The 24,219-nt window shown below is 40.5% G+C and overlaps 1 protein-coding gene across 3 annotated transcripts; it reads left to right on the top strand.

Annotated features, from left to right (window-relative positions):
• The first annotated feature begins 547 nt into the window (after positions 1-547).
• LOC124148490 (transcription factor kayak-like) lies at positions 548-4,304 on the top strand. 3 transcript variants are annotated; one of them, XM_046519597.2, is made up of 4 exons: positions 548-814; positions 1,858-2,187; positions 2,718-2,828; positions 3,281-4,304. In XM_046519597.2, exons 1-4 carry the CDS (start codon positions 680-682, stop codon positions 3,737-3,739), a joined length of 1,035 nt encoding a protein of 344 aa, XP_046375553.1. In that variant the 5' UTR covers positions 548-679; the 3' UTR covers positions 3,740-4,304. The 3 variants fall into 3 exon arrangements, with proteins under 3 accessions (XP_046375553.1, XP_046375554.1, XP_046375556.1); XM_046519598.2 differs by lacking the exon at positions 548-814 and adding an exon at positions 869-1,136; XM_046519600.2 differs by lacking the exon at positions 548-814 and adding an exon at positions 1,190-1,647.
• The last annotated feature ends 19,915 nt before the right edge of the window (positions 4,305-24,219 follow it).

The raw sequence follows: 24,219 nt of genomic DNA, 5'->3' as shown, positions 1-24,219 counted from the left end.
AATAGCCGTTGCAGACAGAGAGTTGAGCGAGTGCGGGGATTATTGGCGAGACCGCCAGCACAACAGATCAATATAACAATATTAGCTCATTAGCTATTTATAGTCCACAAACGGCTAATAATATACAAGCACATGGCTCTAGACTGATACGATATTTGCCAATCTAGAAACTTCTATGCAATAAATCTTGTAACATATGACCTATAAGATCTATGACCTCAATCTGTTGCGAATGTCCAGCCAGCGATGTACATATTACACAGTTTAGGCAGCTTCCCTGAGCCGACACTCGTGGCCCGTAGAACTAGATCACGAATGAACATAATGAGGAAATATACTAATATATTCAGCCTTCATAGTAGTGGAATCTCCGGGGTTGCCCTCTCATGCTTGGAGAATAGCCAAACATCACGTCACACCTTATCGTAAACACCTGTGACGTCACAAACAACACCCAAATAAGGCAGAGTAGACCACGCGTCACGTGACAGGGTGAGATCATTGTGCTATTTTTAGCGAATGACTAACAGTGAGTCACGCCAGTATAAAGCACGGTAGAGGTATTCCCTGCACAGAATATAACCTGACTCATAGCGAGAATCTCCAGTTAAACCACGGAAGTAACGGTCTACCCGAGTAACTACGAAATATAAGTGACAACTTCACAGGAATTGACTGTATGTCTCACGAAATCGTCAAACTGGCTACCAAAATGTTTACGTCTCGCGAGGAAGACTCAAGCTACACGACCGAGTCGAAATACGTGGCTGACATTCTATCGTCCATGGCAAATGGCGAGCCTGTAACCCCAAATGTACGTATTGTTTTCTCTCATATTTGTTCTAAGAACACAATTGTTGTTAGTTTTGGCGCAGGCACTGGCTAGGGCTTAGGTTGTGCACCGTGTGGCCTAACTCGCTAACCTCGCTATATTGACAGAGTAAATTTTTGTCGTGAATAAAACTGCCGGTCGGTCGTGAACTTGACATTGCGAAGTTCAGCCCCGGACCTGTCGGTTGTGTTTTGTATTGGGAGTTGAGAGAGAACCAGTTACTATGCTGTACGTAGATACACCACCCTATCCGCCTCACCTACCGCCATGCTATATGGCATCATCTTGTGCCAAAATGGCCAGGGTAAGTGGACAAAGGAATTCTTACATAACATATACCGTTAACTATTTGATTTTTGCTTACGATGTTCAAAAAGTACCGAGAACTTTGTAATTCAACGATTTCAGTTTCAAATTTCAAATTCGTATCGCAATAGTATGTTGTTATCAGACGCGGTTAGTTTTGCTTCTGAACAAAGCGAGCCTGCGTTAGTTCAGATCTAGTGACAGCAAGTCTCGCCTCCAGCCACAGCGCGTGGGGTCCTCGTTGATTGGCTGGTGGAGCGGGGTCGTGACCTGACCCAGGCAACACAGGCTCCTCATGATTTAGGTTCCGTTCTGAACGCTTGGTTAAATCCGTGACGATGACATTTGACAGATATAAAAGATAGGAGCTCGACAGGCCGCGAGTTGTTGCACTTGCATTCTCACGCTAAGGGAGAGCGCCTGTCAGTTTTGTACACTCGCGAGTTCTGTACCTACCAACAATGTCGGATTATTATCGAATGGATTATAACTGTAACCCGTACCCATGGGTAGGTAAACGCCTGAGCGAAACTTTCAAACTTTTTAAAGTATTTCACATTCGATTTGAATATACTATTATACTAGAAATGTGAAAATCGTATTGATTTTTACGGTTTCATTGATTTTAAGAAAATGTATTTTAAATGCGCACTTTGAGTTAAGTGTGAAAATATGTTTGCTCTATACAAAATTAGTATATATTTGTGTTATTTTTTCAGTACTCATTGCCTGGGTACCTGAGCGGGGTTACAACTGCCACGACCCCTACCCTAACCCCAACAACCCTTGCCAGCATTGAGCGCACTTTCATCGAACTTCAGTCGGTGCCCGTCAGCTCGGCAAGCCAGGACCCCCTCACCCAGAGCGGCTTCGTCCCCCCCATCGTCGACCCCGTGTCCCAGGAGCACTCTAGGGACGGCTACGACTACAGCGATTCCAACTCCGACCAAGAATGGATCTCCTCAGCCAAACGACCCTACTCAGACGTGGACGGAAATACACCGTCCTACCAAGGATCCGGACGCAAAAGAAGACGTTATGATGATAAGGTAAATAAAACCGTCCATTCAATATTACAAATATTTTGCTGTTTCAAAATCAGCCGCTAAAGTGTTTGCCAATTATCAAGTATAGGTGTAGCCCGCGGCTGTTGAAATAAAAGCATTCACTGAGTGACCTGTCATGGTATTTTGATGATCACTGTCTTGTCACGGCTGATTAGAAAAGGCATTTAGTCGCGACTGAAAATACATCCTCGGGCACTGTTCTTTAAAACATTGACTACAGCAGACACTTCCTACTGACACTGCCTGGGGGTATCGCCTTCATAGAGCACCCATTGAGATATACGTCTTTATCGCCTGGGGAATACCATCTGTGTTAGCCTAATATCTTACGGGTAAAATCATTGTTATAAAAAGGACACATCAATATGTCTTTGTTCTGACACTAATGGCCGATCAGAGATTAACGATTCCTGTTAAGTTCCCCAGAAAATAATGAATCCGGTTGCGCTTTATGAGAAAAGTTTGTTGGTGTTATTGTCACAATCGCTAATGGGCTTATTCTATTTTTTAAGGATTTAACTCCGGAAGAGTGCGAGCGTCGGCGAGTTCGCCGAGAGAGAAACAAGGTTGCGGCTGCTAAGTGCCGACAGCGACGTGTGGACCACACAAACCAACTTGTGGACGTAAGTGCTGTTCAGTCTAATGCTAAAATATCTCTCTCCATACATGTTGTTCTCAAGTGTAACATAATTTAACAGAGGGATATGTTGGGGACTGTCCCATTGCCGATAGTGTCTTAATAAATATATAACTGACTTAAACAACTTCATTGAGTAGTGTTAACACTAAGTTCATTAAGACTTATCAATTCCAATTATTTTGATGCTGACTTGATCGGAGTTGCAGCGTTAGAAATTGGCACTCGTCCTGTAGACCTTGCCAAACTGCCCGGTGGTTTAGGTATCATGAGGAATAATTTACCATTTCTAAGGGTTTGCTAAAAGTTATCGATTTAAGAACTAGTGGACTCGAAATGTTCGTTTCTACCGCTGAATTGTGTTCAGTTCATGTTGTATATTGTATCCGTATGTTGTATCGCTGTGCTTGTACTTATGTGCTGTGTGTTGTATTGCAGGAAACCGACAAGCTTGAGAGCGAGAGAAGCAACCTGGAGAGTGAGATCCAGAGTCTGCAACAGCAGAAGGATCAGCTCGAGTTCATCCTGCAGGCTCATCAGCCTCTCTGCAAGGTCGAGTCCGCCATCAACATGAAAGTGGATACGATCAAAGTGAAGACCGAGCCCCGTTCTCACGTCGCCTGTGCGGCCAACCATTCAGACTCTAAGTTCTCAACGCCCAACAGCCACAGGCCCAATTCTCTGTCCCTCGTCAAGCAGGAAAAGCAGAAATCTGTTGCCGGAGTTCCAATAAGTACGCCTTCCAATGGGCTGTTCTCCTTCAACGGATTAGATAGTTTAGTGGATGGAGGCACGGGTTTAACGCCCGTCTCTACATCGTGCGCCAGCCAAGCTCATCGCAGCTCCAGCGAGAGCGGCTCAGAAGCAGTAGGTTCTCCTACCCTCATTTCATTGTAAGGACTTCCCTTGTCTTAATTTTACCTCATCATTGAGCCAGTATGACTTTGCCTTTACCCCACCCGAGGCTTTCCCGGGGGGGTACTGCTGACTGGAGTCTGTGTCCTTGTGTCGGTGTGGCGGACGTATGCATGGAGAGAGACGGAAGTGCCTCCGCACAGCCTCTCCACACCCAGCCTTGCCGTATTCATACGCTTTTGTACGGATTTCTAATACATTTTGTACGACTCTTACATGTGGACAATGCTTCATGTTTCCTGGCTGACCTTTTATGGCAGCCTCACTGGACTTTATACGTATGTCATGGACAGATATTTATTTTCCACGTTGACCTCGCGGTTTCTGTGAAGATCGGGTGCATGTGTAATACAAAGACTGAGAAAGAGAGACTCAATTATATATTTCTGTGAACATGGAAACAGATTCGTGCTGGTCACGTGACAATTTGGTGCTGCGCATGTTTTTTATATGAATATGAAGTATCATGTCTAGGGCTTTATTATGTTCTTTTCATCTTTGTTTATAGAAAAAATGAGACAATTAAATTATTGTCATACGCTGAAAATGAGTTTGTTTTCTTCATAATAGTACATAGTTTGGGGTAGGGTGGTGTAACACACATCCGCCGTTCGCCATGTTAACACTGGTCACACCCGCCATCCCACACATATTGCCACTCTCCGTCGCCACACATATATAATATATACACATCGTCACACATATACACATACGTCAAGGGCACACACATACCTGTAGCGCTGACGATTAATAATTGTGTGAGTATGGTTTTAAGCCGCGTTTAGCAATATTCCAGCAATATCACGGCGGGGGACACCAGAAATGGGCTTCACACATTGTACCCATGTGTGGAATCGAACCTGGGTTTTCATCCAAAAAACATAGCCAAGTGACCGAAACATCATTAAAATAGGTTGACACAAACAAAACAAAAATATACAGCAAATAATATCAAGAAGCAGAATAATAATGTCATATTTTACAAGACTCGGCTCTCGATGGCTTTCACGAAACTATATTTGATTCTACAGTTTGAAACACAATCCCAAGTCACATGGTGTATATGCACATGACTCGTGACTACACAGCTGCAGTCCACGTTACGATGATGAAGTCGCAAATACAAGGTCTTGGGTCAGCATTCTGGGTCAACCGCGCGACGTCATGTGACTCGATTTAATTTCCGACACCTGGTGGTGGACAAGTATCCGTTTTCAACCCAACCAGGACAGGAGAAGTGACTGACGTGTGTGTGCACGTGGAGGTCAACCTATTTTATTACATAATACTTTTCTCTCTACTATTTTTTTACTCTGAATCTCATCGACAAGATAAGTAATGGCTGTAGATAACACAACTACAAAACACGCAGTTACCTTTTTACACGCTAATGAAATATTTCATATTGAACGTTATGGAAATATATGCAGTTGGATTTGCTATCGATACCTACATAGTACATAGATCACGTAGTCTGCTTGAAACAGCTGTCCGTGAAGACACACGTTCCAAGCCACACTCCCCAGGCACAAACTAGGCAACATGAAATTAACAACACTTGGCCGACATCCAAGTAACTGCAGGTTGAGCGAGTATATAATACTCACGGTGCAAAAGAGGCAAACCTCGCAGCATCAGTAGCACCATATACTCACAGTACTAGTAATATACCACAGGTGTAATATATACTCGCCATGCCGCATTGTCAGTACAGATACGATATATACTCACAGTACTAGTAATATACCACAGGTGTAATATATACTCGCCATGCCGCATTGTCATGTGTAACGGTATCAGTACAGATACGATATATACTCACAGTACTAGTAATATACCACAGGTGTAATATATACTCGCCATGCCGCATTGTCATGTGTAACGGTATCAGTACAGATACGATATATACTCACAGTACTAGTAATATACCACAGTTGTAATATATACTCGCCATGCCGCATTGTCATGTGTAACGGTATCAGTACAGATACGATATATACTCACAGTACTAGTAATATACCACAGGTGTAATATATACTCGCCATGCCGCATTGTCATGTGTAACGGTATCAGTACAGATACGATATATACTCACAGTACTAGTAATATACCACAGGTGTAATATATACTAGCCATGCCGCATTGTCATGTGTAACGGTATCAGTACAGATACGATATATACTCACAGTACTAGTAATATACCACAGATGTAATATATACTCGCCGTACCGCATTGTCATGTGTAACGGTATCAGTACAGATACGATATATACTCACATTACAAGTAATATACCACAGATGTAATCTATACTCGCCGTGCTACATTGTCATGTGTAACGGTATCAGTACAGATACGATATATACTCACATTACTAGTTATATACCACAGATGTAATCTATACTCGCCGTGCTGCATTGTCATGTGTAACGGTATCAGTACAGATACGATATATACTCACATTACTAGTTATATACCACAGATGTAATCTATACTCGCCTTGCTACATTGTCATGTGTAACGGTATCAGTACAGATACGATATATACTCACATTACTAGTAATATACCACAGATGTAATCTATACTCGCCGTGCTGCATTGTCATGTGTAACGGTATCAGTACAGATACGATATATACTCACAGTACTAGTAATATACCACAGATGTAATCTATACTCGCCGTGCTGCATTGTCATGTGTAACGGTATCAGTACAGATACGATATATACTCACAGTACTAGTAATATACCACAGATGTAATCTATACTCGCCGTGCCGCATTGTCATGTGTAACGGTATCAGTACAGATACGATATATACTCACATTACTAGTAATATACCACAGATGTAATCTATACTCGCCGTGCTGCATTGTCATGTGTAACGGTATCAGTAAAGATACGATATATACTCAGGATGAATATGCTAAAACGTTATGGTTCTGTGACAAAAATATTTGCGCATCACGCATTGACATATAAAAGGAAAAAACACGCGTGATTAGACTAATACCATACAAATATACCTGCGAGTAGGCTTGGTAAAGGTATGTATCCTCAAAGAAAATGACAAAATGTCTCAAATACGGATTTAACATAAAACAAAATTGCATATCGAAAATGCTCGCATTTTGAAAACTTAATATGATTATTTTTGCTCAAAGTTAAACAGTTATTCGATAATTACTTCATTCCGATTTATACAGACGCCGGAACACCGCGTTTTCAAAGTATTGTGTAAACATCAATATTTTATTTGTAGATTACCTCTGGAATATATTCCATCCAGGCCCAGCGTCTATATATACCCTTAGAATATAGTTAAGAGCATGACAGATTTTGAAATGTCCAGTCCAAAGAAACAAAACAAAATGCGGTATTTAATACTCTGAATATATTACTAAAATGTTTATTTGCTTTGTAAATAGTTGTTTATGTGTATTTAGGGACGAATCGAAAAGTCAACAATCAAATGAGACAAATACAATCAAGGATCTTATCTTCAATGCAACAACTGAAAGTGATTTATAAATAAACACGTCACAAATGATTTGAAATAGAGATATTCAATTTTGAATTATTCGTTACATTTTGTGGAATACAGAATGTACATGGGTTGACCCGCGGATACTGTGGCGACCCCCTCTCATGTAGGTCAGGAAATGTATGGAAACCTGTACGGGATGTGATTACTCACATGGTTAGTCATAGGTCGGGCACATTTACTTCCTATTGTTTTCAGCACCGTTCTACACGTTGCCATGGCAGCAGGTCATACTAATGGCAACTACGTTCGAAGTTATCGCTTTACGTACAAGTGAAAAAAACTCATGTAAATCCATGATAAACAATGGACTGTTGCCATGGTGAATCTGTCGCATATCGAATGATTACGCGACTTTTCGTATGTACTGGCTCAGTTTAGATAATAAGAAAGATGGTTTTAGTTTGCAATAGTTATGATAACCGAAATTTAACAATCCAACGCCTGGGCTCAGGAGTAATGTAATTGACGTTGATTAGAGATAATTGATATGCCATTCATTTCTGAAGCGGGTGAACGTATGCAACAACATACAACACAATCAGATGTGACAGTTTGCCTTCACCATATAAGATATACAACGTACAATAAAGTTGACATCTATCGTTTCACTACATTTTACTTCTCACGAAGTGAGGAACTGCAATTGAAAGATGCTGTCATAACATATATACTCTTTCAACAACAAAAATACAATTTTGTAATAGGTTTTATATACTTCAGTTGCTACCATACAGACGATTGTACATACAAAACATTGCAACAATCTGAGATATGTTACTTTCCAAGAATATTCTGTTATTATTGGTAACGTGATGCGCCCCTTTGCCGTTTAAGGATCGGTTGGTTGATTCCAGTCACGAACTGAATATGGTGCGGTAGAACTATATCCGTGTTCGCTGGCTTCAACAATGTGGAAACTTCTTCTGATTCCATCCCTCATTCCCCGTGGGAATTCTGAGTTAGAATTGATCCCTAGCAACCTATGCTGCTCACAATATCAACCACCGGTTTGTCTGGACAAAACTCTATTCATCACGGGCCGTCGTCATATAGCTGAAATAATGCCGAGCAGGGTGATAAGAAAACACCATATACACACACACCGCGTACACACACACGCCAATACACACACACACACACACGCACGCACGCACACACACACACACACCGCGTACACACACACGCCAATACACGCACACACACACACACACCGCGTACACACACACGCCAATACACGCACGCACACGCGCGCGCGCACACACACACACACACACACACACACACCGCGTACACACACACGCCAATACACTTACGCACAAACACACACACACACACACACGCCAATACACGCACAAACACACACCTTCAAATACACCTTCACACACACACACACACACACACACACACACACACACACACACACACACACACACACACACACACACACACACACACACACACACACACACACACACACACACCATCATCCCACATTTAGATGACATGGCGTGATATAACTGAAATATAATGTGTGAATCGGCGTTAAACAACTGATTCAGTTATTCACTCCATATAAATGCATATTTGAAGTTATAAAGGACTGTTTGACATGTTTACACAGCACTGGAGCATCCATTATTATTTACGTTTGATATGACAATAAAACAATCTGAAATATGTCGGTATTCGATAGAAACTTGATACAATGATGAAGAGGCAAGGATGCAATATTCATTTGCTGACGATTTCTTAAAAACATGTAAGTAATAAGTGAATGAGTATGATTTTACGCTGATGTTCACAATTTTCCAGCAATACCACGCCAGGGTGATACCATAAATGGGCTTCACACATTGTAACCGCGTGGGGAATCGAACCCGGGCCTTCGGCGAGACGAGCGAACGCATCAACAACAGGACTACCCATCGCCCCACGACAGCAATACACTGGCAACAGACTCTCTCCGACTCGAGTGATGTTGAGGACGGGAAATCATGTGTCGTACACGTGGTTGACGGGAAGGAAGCCACGAAACTACGTAGGTCGCTGACGGGGGAGGGGGTCAAACGCAGCAGTATTACCGTCATGGGGCAGGGGGGCACGGGGGTAGGGGAGGTGGTTATCGGTCGGCTTCTATTTCGGTACTATTGTTAACTCAGCAACACACACAATCCTGTTTTTCTCCTGCAATCTGAGCTTGGATGCGGATCTATTTATTTGTGTAATGTTGTTAAAAAAGTAGTACATACACGACATGAAACCGTAACATGGTCACATCAAAGCTGGAAGTTGTATCGTATACCACATAAAGCAGGTCACTGATACTTTGATACTTCAACACGTCCTGGCAACTATCAACAAAGTAGCTGAAAAGTTTAATAGGTCACATCAGTTCCTGAGTAACTGTAACTTCAATAAGTCACAGCAGCTATCAACTAGTTAACTAAAATATATTTTGTTAATACTTCACACCAGCTGCTACGTAACTGTAACTTCAATACGTCTTATCAGCTACCAAGAAACTGAAACTTCAATTCACCATGGCAGCTATATCGTAACTGTAACTTGAATACGTCACATCAGCTACCAAGAAACTGTAACTTCGATACGTCTTATCAGCTACAAAGAAACTGTACCTTCGATACACCATGGAAAATACTAGGTAACTGTAACATCGATACGTCTTATCAACTACTAAGTAACTGTAACATCAATACGTCTTATCAGATACTAAGTAAGTGTAACATCAATACGTCTTATCAGCTACCAAGAAACTGAAACTTTAATACGCAATGGCAGCTACTAAGTAACTGTAACATCGATACGTCTTATCAACTACTAAGTAACTGTAACCTCAATACGTCTTATCAGGTACTAAGTGGACATAACTTCAATACGTCTTATCAGGTAGTAAGTGACTGTAACATCAATACGTCTTATCAGCTACCAAGAAACTGAAACTTCAATACGCAATGGCAGCTACTTAGTAACTGTAACATCAGTACGTCTTATCAGCTACCAAGAAACTGAAACTTCAATACACAATGGCAGCTACTAGGTAACTGTAACATCGATACGTCTTATCAGCTACTTAGTAACTGTAACATCAATACGTCTGATCAGCTACCAAGAAACTGAAACTTTAATACGCAATGGCAGCTACTAAGTAACTGTAACATCGATGCATCTTATCAACTACTAAGTAACTGTAACATCAATACGTCTTAGCAGCTACTAAGAAACCGAAACTTCAATACGCCACTTCAGTAACTAAGTAACTGTAACATCGATACATCTTATCAACTACTAAGTAACTGTAACTTCAATACGTCTTATCAGCTACCAAGAAACTGAAACTTCAATACGCAATGGCAGCTACTAAGTAACTGTAACATCAATACGTCTTATCAGCTACCTAGAAACTGAAACTTCAATACGCAATGGCAGCTTCTAGGTAACTGTAACATCGATACGTCTTATCAGCTACTAAGTAACTGTTACGTCAATACGTCTTATCGGCTACTAAGTAACTGTAACATCAATACGTCTTTAAGCTACTAAGTAACTGTAACATCAAAACGTCTTATCAGCTACCTAGAAACGGAAGCTTTAATACGCAATGGAAGCTACTAAGTAACTGTAGCATCAATACGAATACGTCTTACCAGCTACCAAGAAACTGAAACTTCAATACGCAATGGCAGCTACTAGGTATCTGTAACATCGATACGTCTTATCAGCTACTAAGTAACTGTTACGTCAATACGTCTTATCGGCTACTAAGTAACTGTAACATCAATACGTTTTTAAGCTGCTAAGTAACTGTAACATCAAAACGTCTTATCAGCCTCCAAGAAACCGAAACTTCAATAGGCCACTTCAGTTACTAGGTAACTGTACCTTCGATACGTCAAACAGCTACAAAGAAACTGTAACTTCAATACGCCTTATCAGCTACTAAGTAACTGTAACATTAATACGACTTATCAGCTACTAAGTAACTGTAATATCAATACGTCTTATCAGCTACCAAGAAACTGAAACTTCAATACGCAATGGCAGGTACTAAGTAACTGTAACATCGATACGTCTTATCAGCTACTAAGTAACTGTAATTTCATTACGTCTTATCAGCTACCAAGAAACTGTAACTTCAATACGTCTTATCAGCTGCTAAGTAACTGTACCTTCGATACGTCAAACAGCTACAAAGAAACTGTAACTTCAATAAGTCTTATCAGCTACTAAGTAACTGTAAAATTAATACGACTTATCAGCTACCAAGGAACTGTAACTTCAATACGTCTTATCAGCTACTAAGAAACTGAGTCTTCAAAACGTCTTATCAGCTACTAAGAAACTGCAACATAAATACGTCTTATCAGCTACTATGAAACTCTAACATCAATACGTCTTATCAGGTAGTAAGTGGCTGATACTTCAATACGTCTTATCAGCTACTAAGTAACTGTAACTTCAACACATCTCATCAGCTACTAAGTAACTGTAACATCGATACGCCATGGCAGCTACTAAGTAACTGTAACATCAATACGTTACATCAGCTACTACGTTACTGTAACATCAATACGTCTTATCAATTACTCAGTAACTGTTACTTCAATACGTCTTATCAGCTACTAAGTAACTGTAATTTGAATACGTGTTATCCGCTACAAAGTGACTGTAACGTCAGTTGTTTGTGGTATTGAAACTCCAGTGACATGGCTGTGTGGATGCCAGAGCAGGAATTCCTAACGGCACATACCGAAGCTGTCTGTGGATGACACAGCTGTCATACCAGACCATAAACCTCCGACAAAGTGTCGGCAGATTGAAATTACTGGTATATACTCCACATACTTAAATCTCAAATACTTAATGCATGTGCATGTAACTACATTCAAAAGCTAATGAATAATGGAAGGTAACCCATGAATTATACTCGTGTAGAACTGACAGATGCATGTGATGTCTCAACTCATAAACTTTCATCCATGCAACTGAAATAGTGAGTGAGTGACTGTGTTGGATAAATGCCGCTTTTAACAGTATTCCAGTTATATCACGGAGGAATGTGGGAGGAAAGCCCAAAGTGATGCAGGTTTCAGACCGTTACCACTTTGATGAAACCCACGAGTACGGGTATGGTGCTGACAAACCTACAAACATAATCGGGGCGAACCGGGATTCGAACAATCATAGGATTCTGGCGTGCCTAAGGGACGCAACTCTGCACAGCGAACTGCGGCGCCTTAGACGACTGGGCCACCCGTGTCCCTTGTAACTGAAATAGAGTCTGTACCAAAGTACTGTGTTTATAATATACTTGGAAAGTATAACAATTAACATGGATACCCAACCCAGTGTACTCCGATCCAACCTGTCCTTGGCTTATCCCCTCAACACCAAGAGCCAGGCAGAGAAACAATAAGTTCCACTTTTTCATGTCTATCGTATGAAGTGGGTGGGGATCGAACCACAAACCTTACTAATATATCTGGTGTATCATATTACCAGAGAGAGAAGCGTGATAATGTTTGGCTAATACCTAATCAATAACATCAAGGTTTTATCAAATCGACCGATTTTCTGAAAACACCTCATGCAGATACTGAATCAGGTGATCGGTGTGCGCTCCGTGTATATGCAAGAGGGTAATGAGACCTGTTGTCTGGAAGTGTCCCAAGGCTGGTGCCAGGTTCGTATTAGGTCTGATTCACAGCCATGACTAATTTTGACTAATTCCGTTTTAACAGCCTCAACTCAAAATAGGGTTAATGATGATGAGAATAGCGATCTATGTCAGGTCAATACATATCGATGACTGACTCAGTGAGCGCGGTAGTAGTAAATATTGCCACTTGACAGCGGGTTAATTAGTTTCGCAATGCTCGCTCGGAATAGGGTAACTAGAGTTATCTCCCTTTCGTAATCTTTATAACATGATAACCGTGTTTGAATTGTGTAAAATTGGTAGTTTGTTTTTTCGCCGTTGTTTTGTCGAGCCGACTTACATAGTAAGTATCAGGGCTTGTTGCACTCCTTGACCCTAGTTTTTAAAGGTTAAATGAGCTTGATGCGATCTAGTGCAGACACGGATGTAGGAGTGGTGGCTGACAGAAGTTATGTCGCAGCAGATGCTGCAGTTAGAAGTTGAGATGCATACAAATGATATGAGATGTACTGCCTAGAGAACAACAGTACCGACACTCCCTGCCCGTGCAGCACGTGAAACACGTGCACGATACGACAGGCTGGTACTGCACTGAAAGCTCTTTACATTCTCCACACAACGTTACTGCAATACAACGCAAGGGTGGAGTCCCATGTAGTGAACCAGACCTCGTTTGTCGGTGTGGCGAACGAACGCTGTATCCACCTAACTACCCCACCGCTATGCCTCATTAAGAATGTGTTTGTTTGTTTGTTCGTTTGTGTGTTTGTTTAACGCCACACTCAGCAATACGCCAGGACATGACGACGGCCTTTAAATAATCGAGCCTGACCAGACAATTCAGTGATTGACATCATGAGTATCAATCTACGCAGCTGAGATACAATAACCTGCAATCAACCACGTCAACGATTGTGACCACCTGATCCATTTCGTCACCTGTTAAGACCGCTGTGGTTGCTGTGGCCCTATATCCCTACCCGGAATCCCATTAAGGAACTGCGCAGTTTTGTTTGTTTGTTGTTTAACGCCGCATTCAGCAATACTCCAGCTATATGACGGCGGTCTGTAAAAAATCGAGTCTGGACCAGACAATCCAGTGATCGATATCATGAGCATCGGTCCACGCATTTAGGATACGCTGATATCCTTCAACTAAGTAGGCAAGCCTGACCACCCGATCCCGTTAGTCGCCTCTACAGACAAGCATGGTCGCCTTAACGGCAAGCATGGGTTGCTGAATACCTATTCTAACCCGTATCTAACGCGGAGCGCGAGAAGACGAACATCTGACCATCTGGAAATGTCCTTTATTTAATTATCTCACGGAGGTTCATGAAAACCGAACAATAACAGTACTACACAAGAGTTGAGTTTGGGTATTAGATGATATAGTGCAGCAATCTTTATTAAATGCACTTCTTGCTTTAATATTGGAGATGTATTGAAATATTGCATTCCTCACATCGTCATAGAGTCTATGATGTATGACACTGATGTCGTAATATGTGTATGTGGAATTTCACGAAGGGATCACCACGTCATCCATACGTTACAAGGGACATTAGTTAAGTTAGCTTGGCCCCTAATGGTCAAAACACGATTGCGTCCCTTGGTCGTTGCAGGATCGACTCCATGGTCGTATTATGTGTTCGAATCACATTCTTCTAGATTATCCTCCTTGTGTGTGTGTGTGTGCGCGCGCGCGCGCGTGCGTGCGTGCGTGCGTGCGTGCGTGTGTATGTGTGAATGTGTGTGTTTGTGTGTGTGCGTGCGTGAGTGTGATATTCTTTTAACATGGCGCTGTGTCTGCACAGTCCAAAAACTTCTCGTAATGTGTGACTCCACTAAGACTGACTAACTGTGTTGTGAAGCGTTCACACGGCCATACAATACACATTTAGTCGGTAGCAGCGCATGATATCAATCACTGCCTTGTCCGTTATTTACAGACCGGCGTCATGTTGTTGATATATTGATGAGAGCTGTTAGCTGCGTACAGTTGGATTGGCAATCTTTTCGAGGTCTAATTAACTATTTGGAAAATATGGAACTTGATTTCTATGCAATCCCGAATCAAACATGGTTCTTCCATTGATCATGTCTTGAAATAAATCCTTATAACCATCAATGTTGTTTGTTTTGGAAGCAGCCATATGATCCAGTTCAAGATACTTTTACGTGCGCTTCACACATTTGCTCCGCTGCCGTTAAAATGTGAAGTCATTAATTAAGGGTGTGATTTATCTAGTTTGATGCACGCAATTACCGGTATATCACGACTATAAATGACGTATACATGCGTAACAGGCAATATGGGGATATAGGAAGCGTGCTTAATTTGTAAAGTTGATAATTCAAAATGGTAGTTTTTAGTGTGGCTTGCAGAAGATTCAGTCAAGAAACAACTCAGAGTTGTCGCCCCTGCTGTGCCCCTGAATTGTCCAATCCCATGTTACTGGTGTTCCGTTTTACGTGTTACCGTTTTCTGTTTGATAACAAATACCCTTCATAAACCGACTTGAACAGAACGGTATTCCGTCTAGTATTACTAACTTATATCGTGTATTGTTACAAAACGGTATATTTGTTGCAACCAATTGGACACTGGCAGAAGCAATGTAATCTAAATTAACATACTTAGTCACGTGTACAATGGCAGAAACCTGTTTGTGTTCTCAACTTACATGCTTACAGTCACGTGTACAATGACAGAATCATGTTTGTATTCTCAACTTACATGCTTACAGCCACGTGTACAATGACAGAGTCATGTTTGTATTCTCAACTTACATGCTTACAGCCACGTGTACAATGACAGAATCATGTATATATTATCAACTTACATGCTTACAGTCACGTGTACAATGACAGAATCATGTATATATTATCAACTTACATGCTTACAGCCACGTGTACAATGACAGAATCATGTATATATTATCAACTTACATGCTTACAGTCACGTGTACAATGACAGATTCATGTATGTATTATCAACTTACATACTTACAGCCACGTGTACAATGACAGAATCATGTATATATTATCAACTTACATGCTTACAGTCACGTGTACAATGACAGAATCATGTATATATTATCAACTTACATGCTTACAGCCACGTGTACAATGACAGAATCATGTATATATTATCAACTTACATGCTTACAGCCACGTGTACAATGACAGAATCATGTATATATTATCAACTTACATGCTTACAGTCACGTGTACAATGACAGATTCATGTATGTATTATCAACTTACATACTTACAGCCACGTGTACAATGACAGAATCATGTATATATTATCAACTTAGATGCTTACAGTCACGTGTACAATGACAGAATCATGTATATATTATCAACTTACATGCTTACAGCCACGTGTACAATGACAGAATCATGTATATATTATCAACTTACATGCTTACAGTCACGTGTACAATGACAGATTCATGTATGTATTATCAACTTACATACTGACAGCCACGTGTACAATGACAGAATCATGTATATATTATCAACTTACATGCTTACAGTCACGTGTACAATGACAGAATCATGTATATATTATCAACTTACATGCTTACAGCCACGTGTACAATGACAGAATCATGTATATATTATCAACTTACATGCTTACAGCCACGTGTACAATGACAGAATCATGTATATATTATCAACTTACATGCTTACAGTCACGTGTACAATGACAGATTCATGTATGTATTATCAACTTACATACTTACAGCCACGTGTACAATGACAGAATCATGTATATATTATCAACTTACATGCTTACAGTCACGTGTACAATGACAGAATCATGTATATATTATCAACTTACATGCTTACAGCCACGTGTACAATGACAGAATCATGTATATATTATCAACTTACAAGCTTACAGTCACGTGTACAATGACAGAATCATGTATGTGTTCTCAACTTACATGCTTACAGCCACGTGTACAATGACAGAATCACGTATGTATTATCAACTCACATGCTTACAGTCACGTGTACAATGACAGAATCATGTATGTATTCTCAACTTACATGCTTACAGCCACGTGTACAATGACAGAATCATGTATATATTATCAACTTACATGCTTACAGCCACGTGTACAATGACAGATTCATGTATGAATTATCAACTTACATGCTTACAGCCACGTGTACAATGACAGAATCATGTATATATTATCAACTTACATGCTTACAGTCACGTGTACAATGACAGATTCATGTATGTATTATCAACTTACATACTTACAGCCACGTGTACAATGACAGAATCATGTATATATTATCAACTTACATGCTTACAGTCACGTGTACAATGACAGAATCATGTATATATTATCAACTTACATGCTTACAGCCACGTGTACAATGACAGAATCATGTATATATTATCAACTTACATGCTTACAGTCACGTGTACAATGACAGAATCATGTATGTGTTCTCAACTTACATGCTTACAGCCACGTGTACAATGACAGAATCACGTATGTATTATCAACTCACATGCTTACAGTCACGTGTACAATGACAGAATACTGTATGTATTCTCAACTTACATGCTTACAGCCACGCGTACAATGACAGAATCATGTTTGTATTCTCAACTTACATAATAATTTCATCAAAGAACAGCTACACTTGGTATTGGTATTGCAAACGACATAGACACATAATGAATGAACCTATATGTGTGAACCTCCCTCTGTCACGAAATAGCAGATGTAAGATTGGTGTAAATACTTTCATTGTGTCCATTTGAATACTGTTAAATGCGTTGCCTTAACTAAATGAAGCGGCTGTAAAATATAACCCAGTTCTCCATGTGTTCGCCAAGAATGTTGACAATAACCGAGGTGTTCAGGTACACGTCACGGGGGTGCATCTTCAAGTTACATTGTCTCCAGGTCAAGTGTAGTCTGTTTCAGGTCTGTATGTTGTTGGTGTCACTTGTGTCTTTGTGGGTGTATGCATCCAGTAAGATGTGCGTCCACGTGTATGCATCCAGTAAGATGTGCGTCCACGTGTATGCATCCAGTCAGATGTGTGTGTATGCATCCAGTAAGATGTGCGTCCACGTGTATGCATCCAGTCAGATGTGTGTGTATGCATCCAGTAAGATGTCCGTCCACGTGTATGCATCCAGTAAGATGTGTGTCCACGTGTATGCATCCAGTCAGATGTGTGTGTATGCATCCAGTAAGATGTCTGTACACGTGTATGCATCCAGTCAGATGTGTGTGTATGCATCCAGTCAGATGTGTGTGTATGCATCCAGTAAGATGTGCGTCCACGTGTATGCATCCAGTCAGATGTGTGTGTATGCATCCAGTAAGATGTCTGTACACGTGTATGCATCCAGTCAGATGTGTGTGTATGCATCCAGTAAGATGTGTGTCCACGTGTATGCATCCAGTCAGATGTGTGTGTATGCATCCAGTAAGATGTCTGTACACGTGTATGCATCCAGTCAGATGTGTGTGTATGCATCCAGTCAGATGTGTGTGTATGCATCCAGTAAGATGTGCGTCCACGTGTATGCATCCAGTCAGATGTGTGTGTATGCATCCAGTCAGATGTGTGTGTATGCATCCAGTAAGATGTGCGTCCACGTGTATGCATCCAGTAAGATGTGTGTCCACGTGTATACATCCAGTAAGATGTGTGTGTATGCATCCAGTAAGATGTGTGTGTATGCATCCAGTAAGATGTCTGTACACGTGTATGCATCCAGTCAGATGTGTGTGTATGCATCCAGTCAGATGTGTGTGTATGCATCCAGTAAGATGTCTGTACACGTGTATGCATCCAGTCAGATGTGTGTGTATGCATCCAGTAAGATGTGTGTGTATGCATCCAGTAAGATGTGCGTCCACGTGTATACATCCAGTAAGATGTGTGTGTATGCATCCAGTAAGATGTGTGTCCACGTGTATGCATCCAGTAAGATGTGTGTGTATGCATCCAGTCAGATGTGTGTGTATGCATCCAGTAAGATGTGTGTCCACGTGTATACATCCAGTCAGATGTGTGTGTATGCATCCAGTAAGATGTGCGTCCACGTGTATGCATCCAGTAAGATGTGCGTCCACGTGTATACATCCAGTAAGATGTGCGTCCACGTGTATGCATCCAGTCAGATGTGTGTGTATGTATCCAGTAAAATGCGCGTGTATGCATCTAGTAAGACGTGCGTGTATGCATCCAGTATGCATCAAGTAAGATGTGCGTCCACGTGTATGCATCCAGTCAGATGTGTATGTATGTATCCAGTAAAATGCGCGTTTATGCATCCAGTAAGATGTGCGTCCACGTGTATGCATCCAGTAAGATGTGCGTGTATGCATCCAGTAAAATGCGCGTGTATGCATCTAGTAAGATGTGCGTCCACGTGTATGCATCCAGTAAGATGTGTGTGTATGCATCCAGTCAGATGTGTGTGTATGCATCCAGTAAGATGTGCGTCCACGTGTATGCATCCAGTCAGATGTGTGTGTATGTATCCAGTAAAATGCGCGTGTATGCATCCAGTAAGATGTGCGTCCACGTGTATGCATCCAGTCAGATGTGTGTGTATGTATCCAGTAAAATGCGCGTGTATGCATCCAGTAAGATGTGCGTCCACGTGTATGCATCCAGTCAGATGTGTGTGTGTATGTATCTAGTAAAATGCGCGTGTATGCATCCAGTAAGATGTGCGTCCACGTGTATGCATCCAGTCAGATGTGTGTGTATGCATCCAGTAAAATGCGCGTGTATGCATCCAGTAAGGTGTGCATGTATGCATCCAGTAAGATGTGCGTCCACCTGTATGCATCCAGTAAGATGTGTGTGTATACATCCAGTAAAATGCGCGTGTATGCATCCAGTAAGATGTCCGTCCACGTGTATGCATCCAGTAAGATGTGCGTCCACGTGTATGCATCCAGTCAGATGTGTGTGTATGCATCCAGTAAGATGTGCGTCCACTTGTATGCATCCAATCAGATGTGCGTGTATGAATCCAGTAAAATGCGCGTGTGTGCATCCAGTTAGATGTGCGTCCACGTGTATGCATCCAGTCGGATGGGTGTGTATGCGTTCAGCTAGAAATAAGTTATGCATCCAGTCAGATGTGCGTGTGTGTATGCATCCTGTCAGATGTGCGTGTGTGTATGCATCCAGTAAAATTTGTGTGTATGCATCCAGTCAGATGGACGAGTATGCATTCAGCTAGAAATACGTGTATGCATCCAGTCAGATGTGCGTGTGTGTGTATGCATAAAGTTAGATGTGTGTGTATGCATCAAATTAAAACATGTCGTATTATGACATCGTTTCAACATGGGTGCGATTCAAAATCTCAAACCACACACCCCAGTGAAAGGATATTTTTACATATCTTGAAAATCGAAATAGTCACTTTTGAAGCCTTCGCGAACTTGTGAAATGTTTGTGATATTGCATAAGGCAAAGTTCTCTCCTTGCTTTGACACAGCAATGAAGTGATGTGACAGGTGTATATGAAGATGGGTGAGCGAGACAGTATTTCCGTGGGTATGTTCGTCTCCTGGGGACCCCAAGGTCGGTCCACCTGCGCAGACCCTGGATCCGAAGACTGTCGTGTTGACTGTCGAAATGACGGAACAAGAAACTGCTGATTCTGCGGTTCTTTTGAAAACGAGTGTAAATTTCATGTTGCGCATATAATTATATGTTATAGAAGTCATGTTTGTTTTTTAAATGCATATCATGCTGATATCAAAACACTAATTTAAAAGATGAAAAGGAAATATGAAGGTGTGTTGAGCTATGGTGAAAAGGTTTGGTGTTTTTAACTTTCCATATGCATGTTTCACAGTTATTAAAATATTGAAAAAGGAAATTGTATACCAAATAAGGTATTTGTCATTACATTCCATGTCATACGGCGAGGAAATTCGCTGGGAATTCCAACATATTGGTTGTGTCATTCACATTGGCGGAAGGAAAATGCTATTGGGTAATCGATATAAGCATTCTTCCCCTACATTATCCGATTGGTCAGTATTTCAAAAGCAACTCTGTGATTGGTTGATAGCGCTGTGGTGTTCACGTAAAATCCACGACAATGTTTTACAGAATGAATACACAGTCAGTGGTACATGCTTGCACGGGTGTAATGCTGGCGCCATCATCACTGCAGCTGTGACACAGGTGCCAGGTAACACGGGTAAGTGACATTAAGGGTGGCCTCCGTAAACATCAATGCTGCGTGTCAGTATAATCCTACATTGGTTCCTGGTCACCCGCTTGAGAATGTGAAGCTTATAACGGCGGGGTTGATGTTATCAGTCATAATTATTAGTCTATTCAGCGCGTGGTGTCTGAGGCATTTGCAAAACGACTGTATCCTTTTCTTGCAATGGAAATTAGTTGCAGCCTGTTTAACTTGGTAGGGATAGTCACAAGCCCCACTTCAGTATATATAAGACATCTAGTCTAATCTAGACTTGCGAATACGCACCCCGTACCATAACGTGTACGTCGTGTAACTCGACTCCCATTGTAAAAAGATAATCAATAAATAAGAAGTAGACAGGAAATAAAATCCGGATTAATTGATATTCTCACTATATTAAGCACACAATTGGATAAAAATGGTTTAAGCGAATGATCAATCTCTTGACAGAATAAAACAAGTAATAGCGACAAAATAAAAGTTTCCATAATCATAAAAAAATTCTGCTAAAGCAGAGTGGGTTGTACAATTCCGAATATGACATGAGCATGGGTGTATGAATAGCTGTGAAACAGTGATGATATACCAAGTGTTCGCGAAAAGGTGAGCGTATCCTGCAACCGTCACAAAAACATCCCAAGGCAAGTCAATTGTTAACCTGAAAAAAACACGTGAACATATGGAACAAGTCAAAACAGGGAATTGCATGGGACATATTTTGGTCACTGATGCTTCAAATTTGGAATTGTCCTCCACATGTCCACCATAAAACTTTTTGAAAGCTTTGCTGAGACCTTGAATGTCGTAACCTTGATCAAACAACTTTGGTGCAAGAGTCTCATGACGCTTTGAAATCGTCATAGAAAGAACATGCCCAATTGTACCTCAAAAGTTGTGAAATGCGGATACCAAATGTCACGTTTCCAAACTACAGCTCGGTTTTTCACTGGACAAAGTATTCTCGTGTTTTACATACATCAGGTGTTGTGGGTGCTCAAATATCATCGTCAGCGGTTTATAAGAAATATGATTTGTTATCAATTTAAGAACAATAATCGTAGCTCATGTTTACAAATCAAAGGAATCTCTAGTCATAATCATACGCTTCTCAGCTAAGATTTGATATGAAATTAATATATATTTTGATGACCTACATATTAAAATACTGACTATTAGATTATATGGTTCTTATCAAGCATGTTGCGCACTTTTGACATATTTTGTCTCTTTATCTTTATTTGTTATGTAGCGTTATTTAGACCACTTGCATATGAAGTACGTGATTTGAATTTGATGAAGTACGTGAAGAAAAGAGCATACAAACGTATGTAAAGCATACTTGTATAGTTCGGTCGTATTTAATTCTGTTTGCAATGATTGAATAAATGGAAATGCAAGTCTTTAAGAAGTATTCCAAAAATCAGTAAGTATAACGTGGAAAATTCCAGATGATATGATTACATATTTATATCAAAATTAACATTTACGTTGTTCATCACCAAATGCATGTAAATATACACGTTAAAAGTACTCATAACATCATAGTACATATACTTAAGCCTACATGGTACGAAAGACTGTTGGTGCCACTTTGGATGCATAATTTCATTTTTTAAATCGAAATTTCGAAAAAAAAAAAAATTCAAGAAAATAGAAGTTATGACAAAACAATCGAAATAAGGAGAAAGAAAAGTCGTAACTTCTAATTAAAATTAAATAATTGAAACAAGAAACAACAACTTGCTGAAATAACGAGAAAATAATTGAAATTACAAGAAAAAAGTCGGAATTTCGATATATACTGATGGTTACGAATAAGGGAACAATGAAAAATATAGAGAAATTAGCTTTAATGTCAGTACATTTGAAATAACGCGCATACAAATTCAACAAGTCAGAATTCAGTGAGATGTTTCCAACGCGCATTTGGTAGAGAAGGATAGGAACCCATGATAGCATATCATTTCACTGTGTCTACAACGTCTTCCCTTATTCATTTCCAGCAGTATATCTATTTAAATAACCGACACAACGAGAACTACTAGAAATTATGCTACCAAAGTGGCACCATTAGGCTTTCGTAATAATGCATCAGGATAACTATGAAATAAACACAAGTGATTGACAGGTCCTTGCGTATGTCGTTACCGACTAACCTAAAGAAATTGTGTATGGACCACACTAAACTCTCTTCATATTCAGCCGAAAGAAATGTATAGATACCATAACGTGTGTCTTATCCCATGTATATCATCAGTTTATTGATATCAAACTTATCAACATGTTGTCATTAAAGGCTGTCATTTCAGAAATGAAATTTTGTTCCTTCGTATATCAGGGCAGATAAGAATGTTTCTCATAGTGGTGAAGGCGTCGATCGCATATCAAACTGGGGTTATGGTTAATAGTTATTACGTCAAGACTGTTTATTTCGGATTTGGGGTAGCCCAGTAGCTAATGCGTTGGCTTGTTACGTATAACTCTCGGGTTCGATTCCACCCATGGAAGATGCCCGTGCTTGTTGTTCCGGCTAGCAGTAACTTGTGTCTTGCTTTCTCCCACTCCGGCATCCTGGGTACAGTTTATCAGAGGCCACATGGTCTCTGAGTTTATGTGAGGTCTAAAGTAATATTGTCTCTGTTCTACTAAATATTTTATCGTGTTTTATAATAATTATATGGATTATGAAACAATAATTGATAGATGGGCTTATAAGGTAAAATAGACGCGTCGGCAGTTTATGTTGGAAACAGACTGAAGACCCCACAACAGGTTCGCGGGAAAAATCGCTTACAGTATTGTCCGAAGCGCCAGTAAAAGTATATGAAGAATTATAGTCGTTATGTTGGTTAATGTCCTAGCAGTGACTCAGATACGGCTACCAAGTACATACAAAAGGCTTAATGTTCTAATCTGTAGAATGCCATCCTGTCCCCAATAAGGGTTATCTCCCCTTATGAACCTACGCTTAATGGATATATAAGTCAAGCGTTAAAAATGCATC

This window comes from Haliotis rufescens, unplaced genomic scaffold, assembly GCF_023055435.1.
Source record: "Haliotis rufescens isolate VD_foot unplaced genomic scaffold, xgHalRufe1.0.p SCAF_3, whole genome shotgun sequence".
In the NCBI taxonomy this organism is placed as follows: Eukaryota; Metazoa; Mollusca; class Gastropoda; order Lepetellida; family Haliotidae; genus Haliotis; species Haliotis rufescens.
The sequence above is the reverse complement of the archived record's forward strand: the minus strand, read 5'-3'. Positions and strand labels throughout refer to the sequence as shown.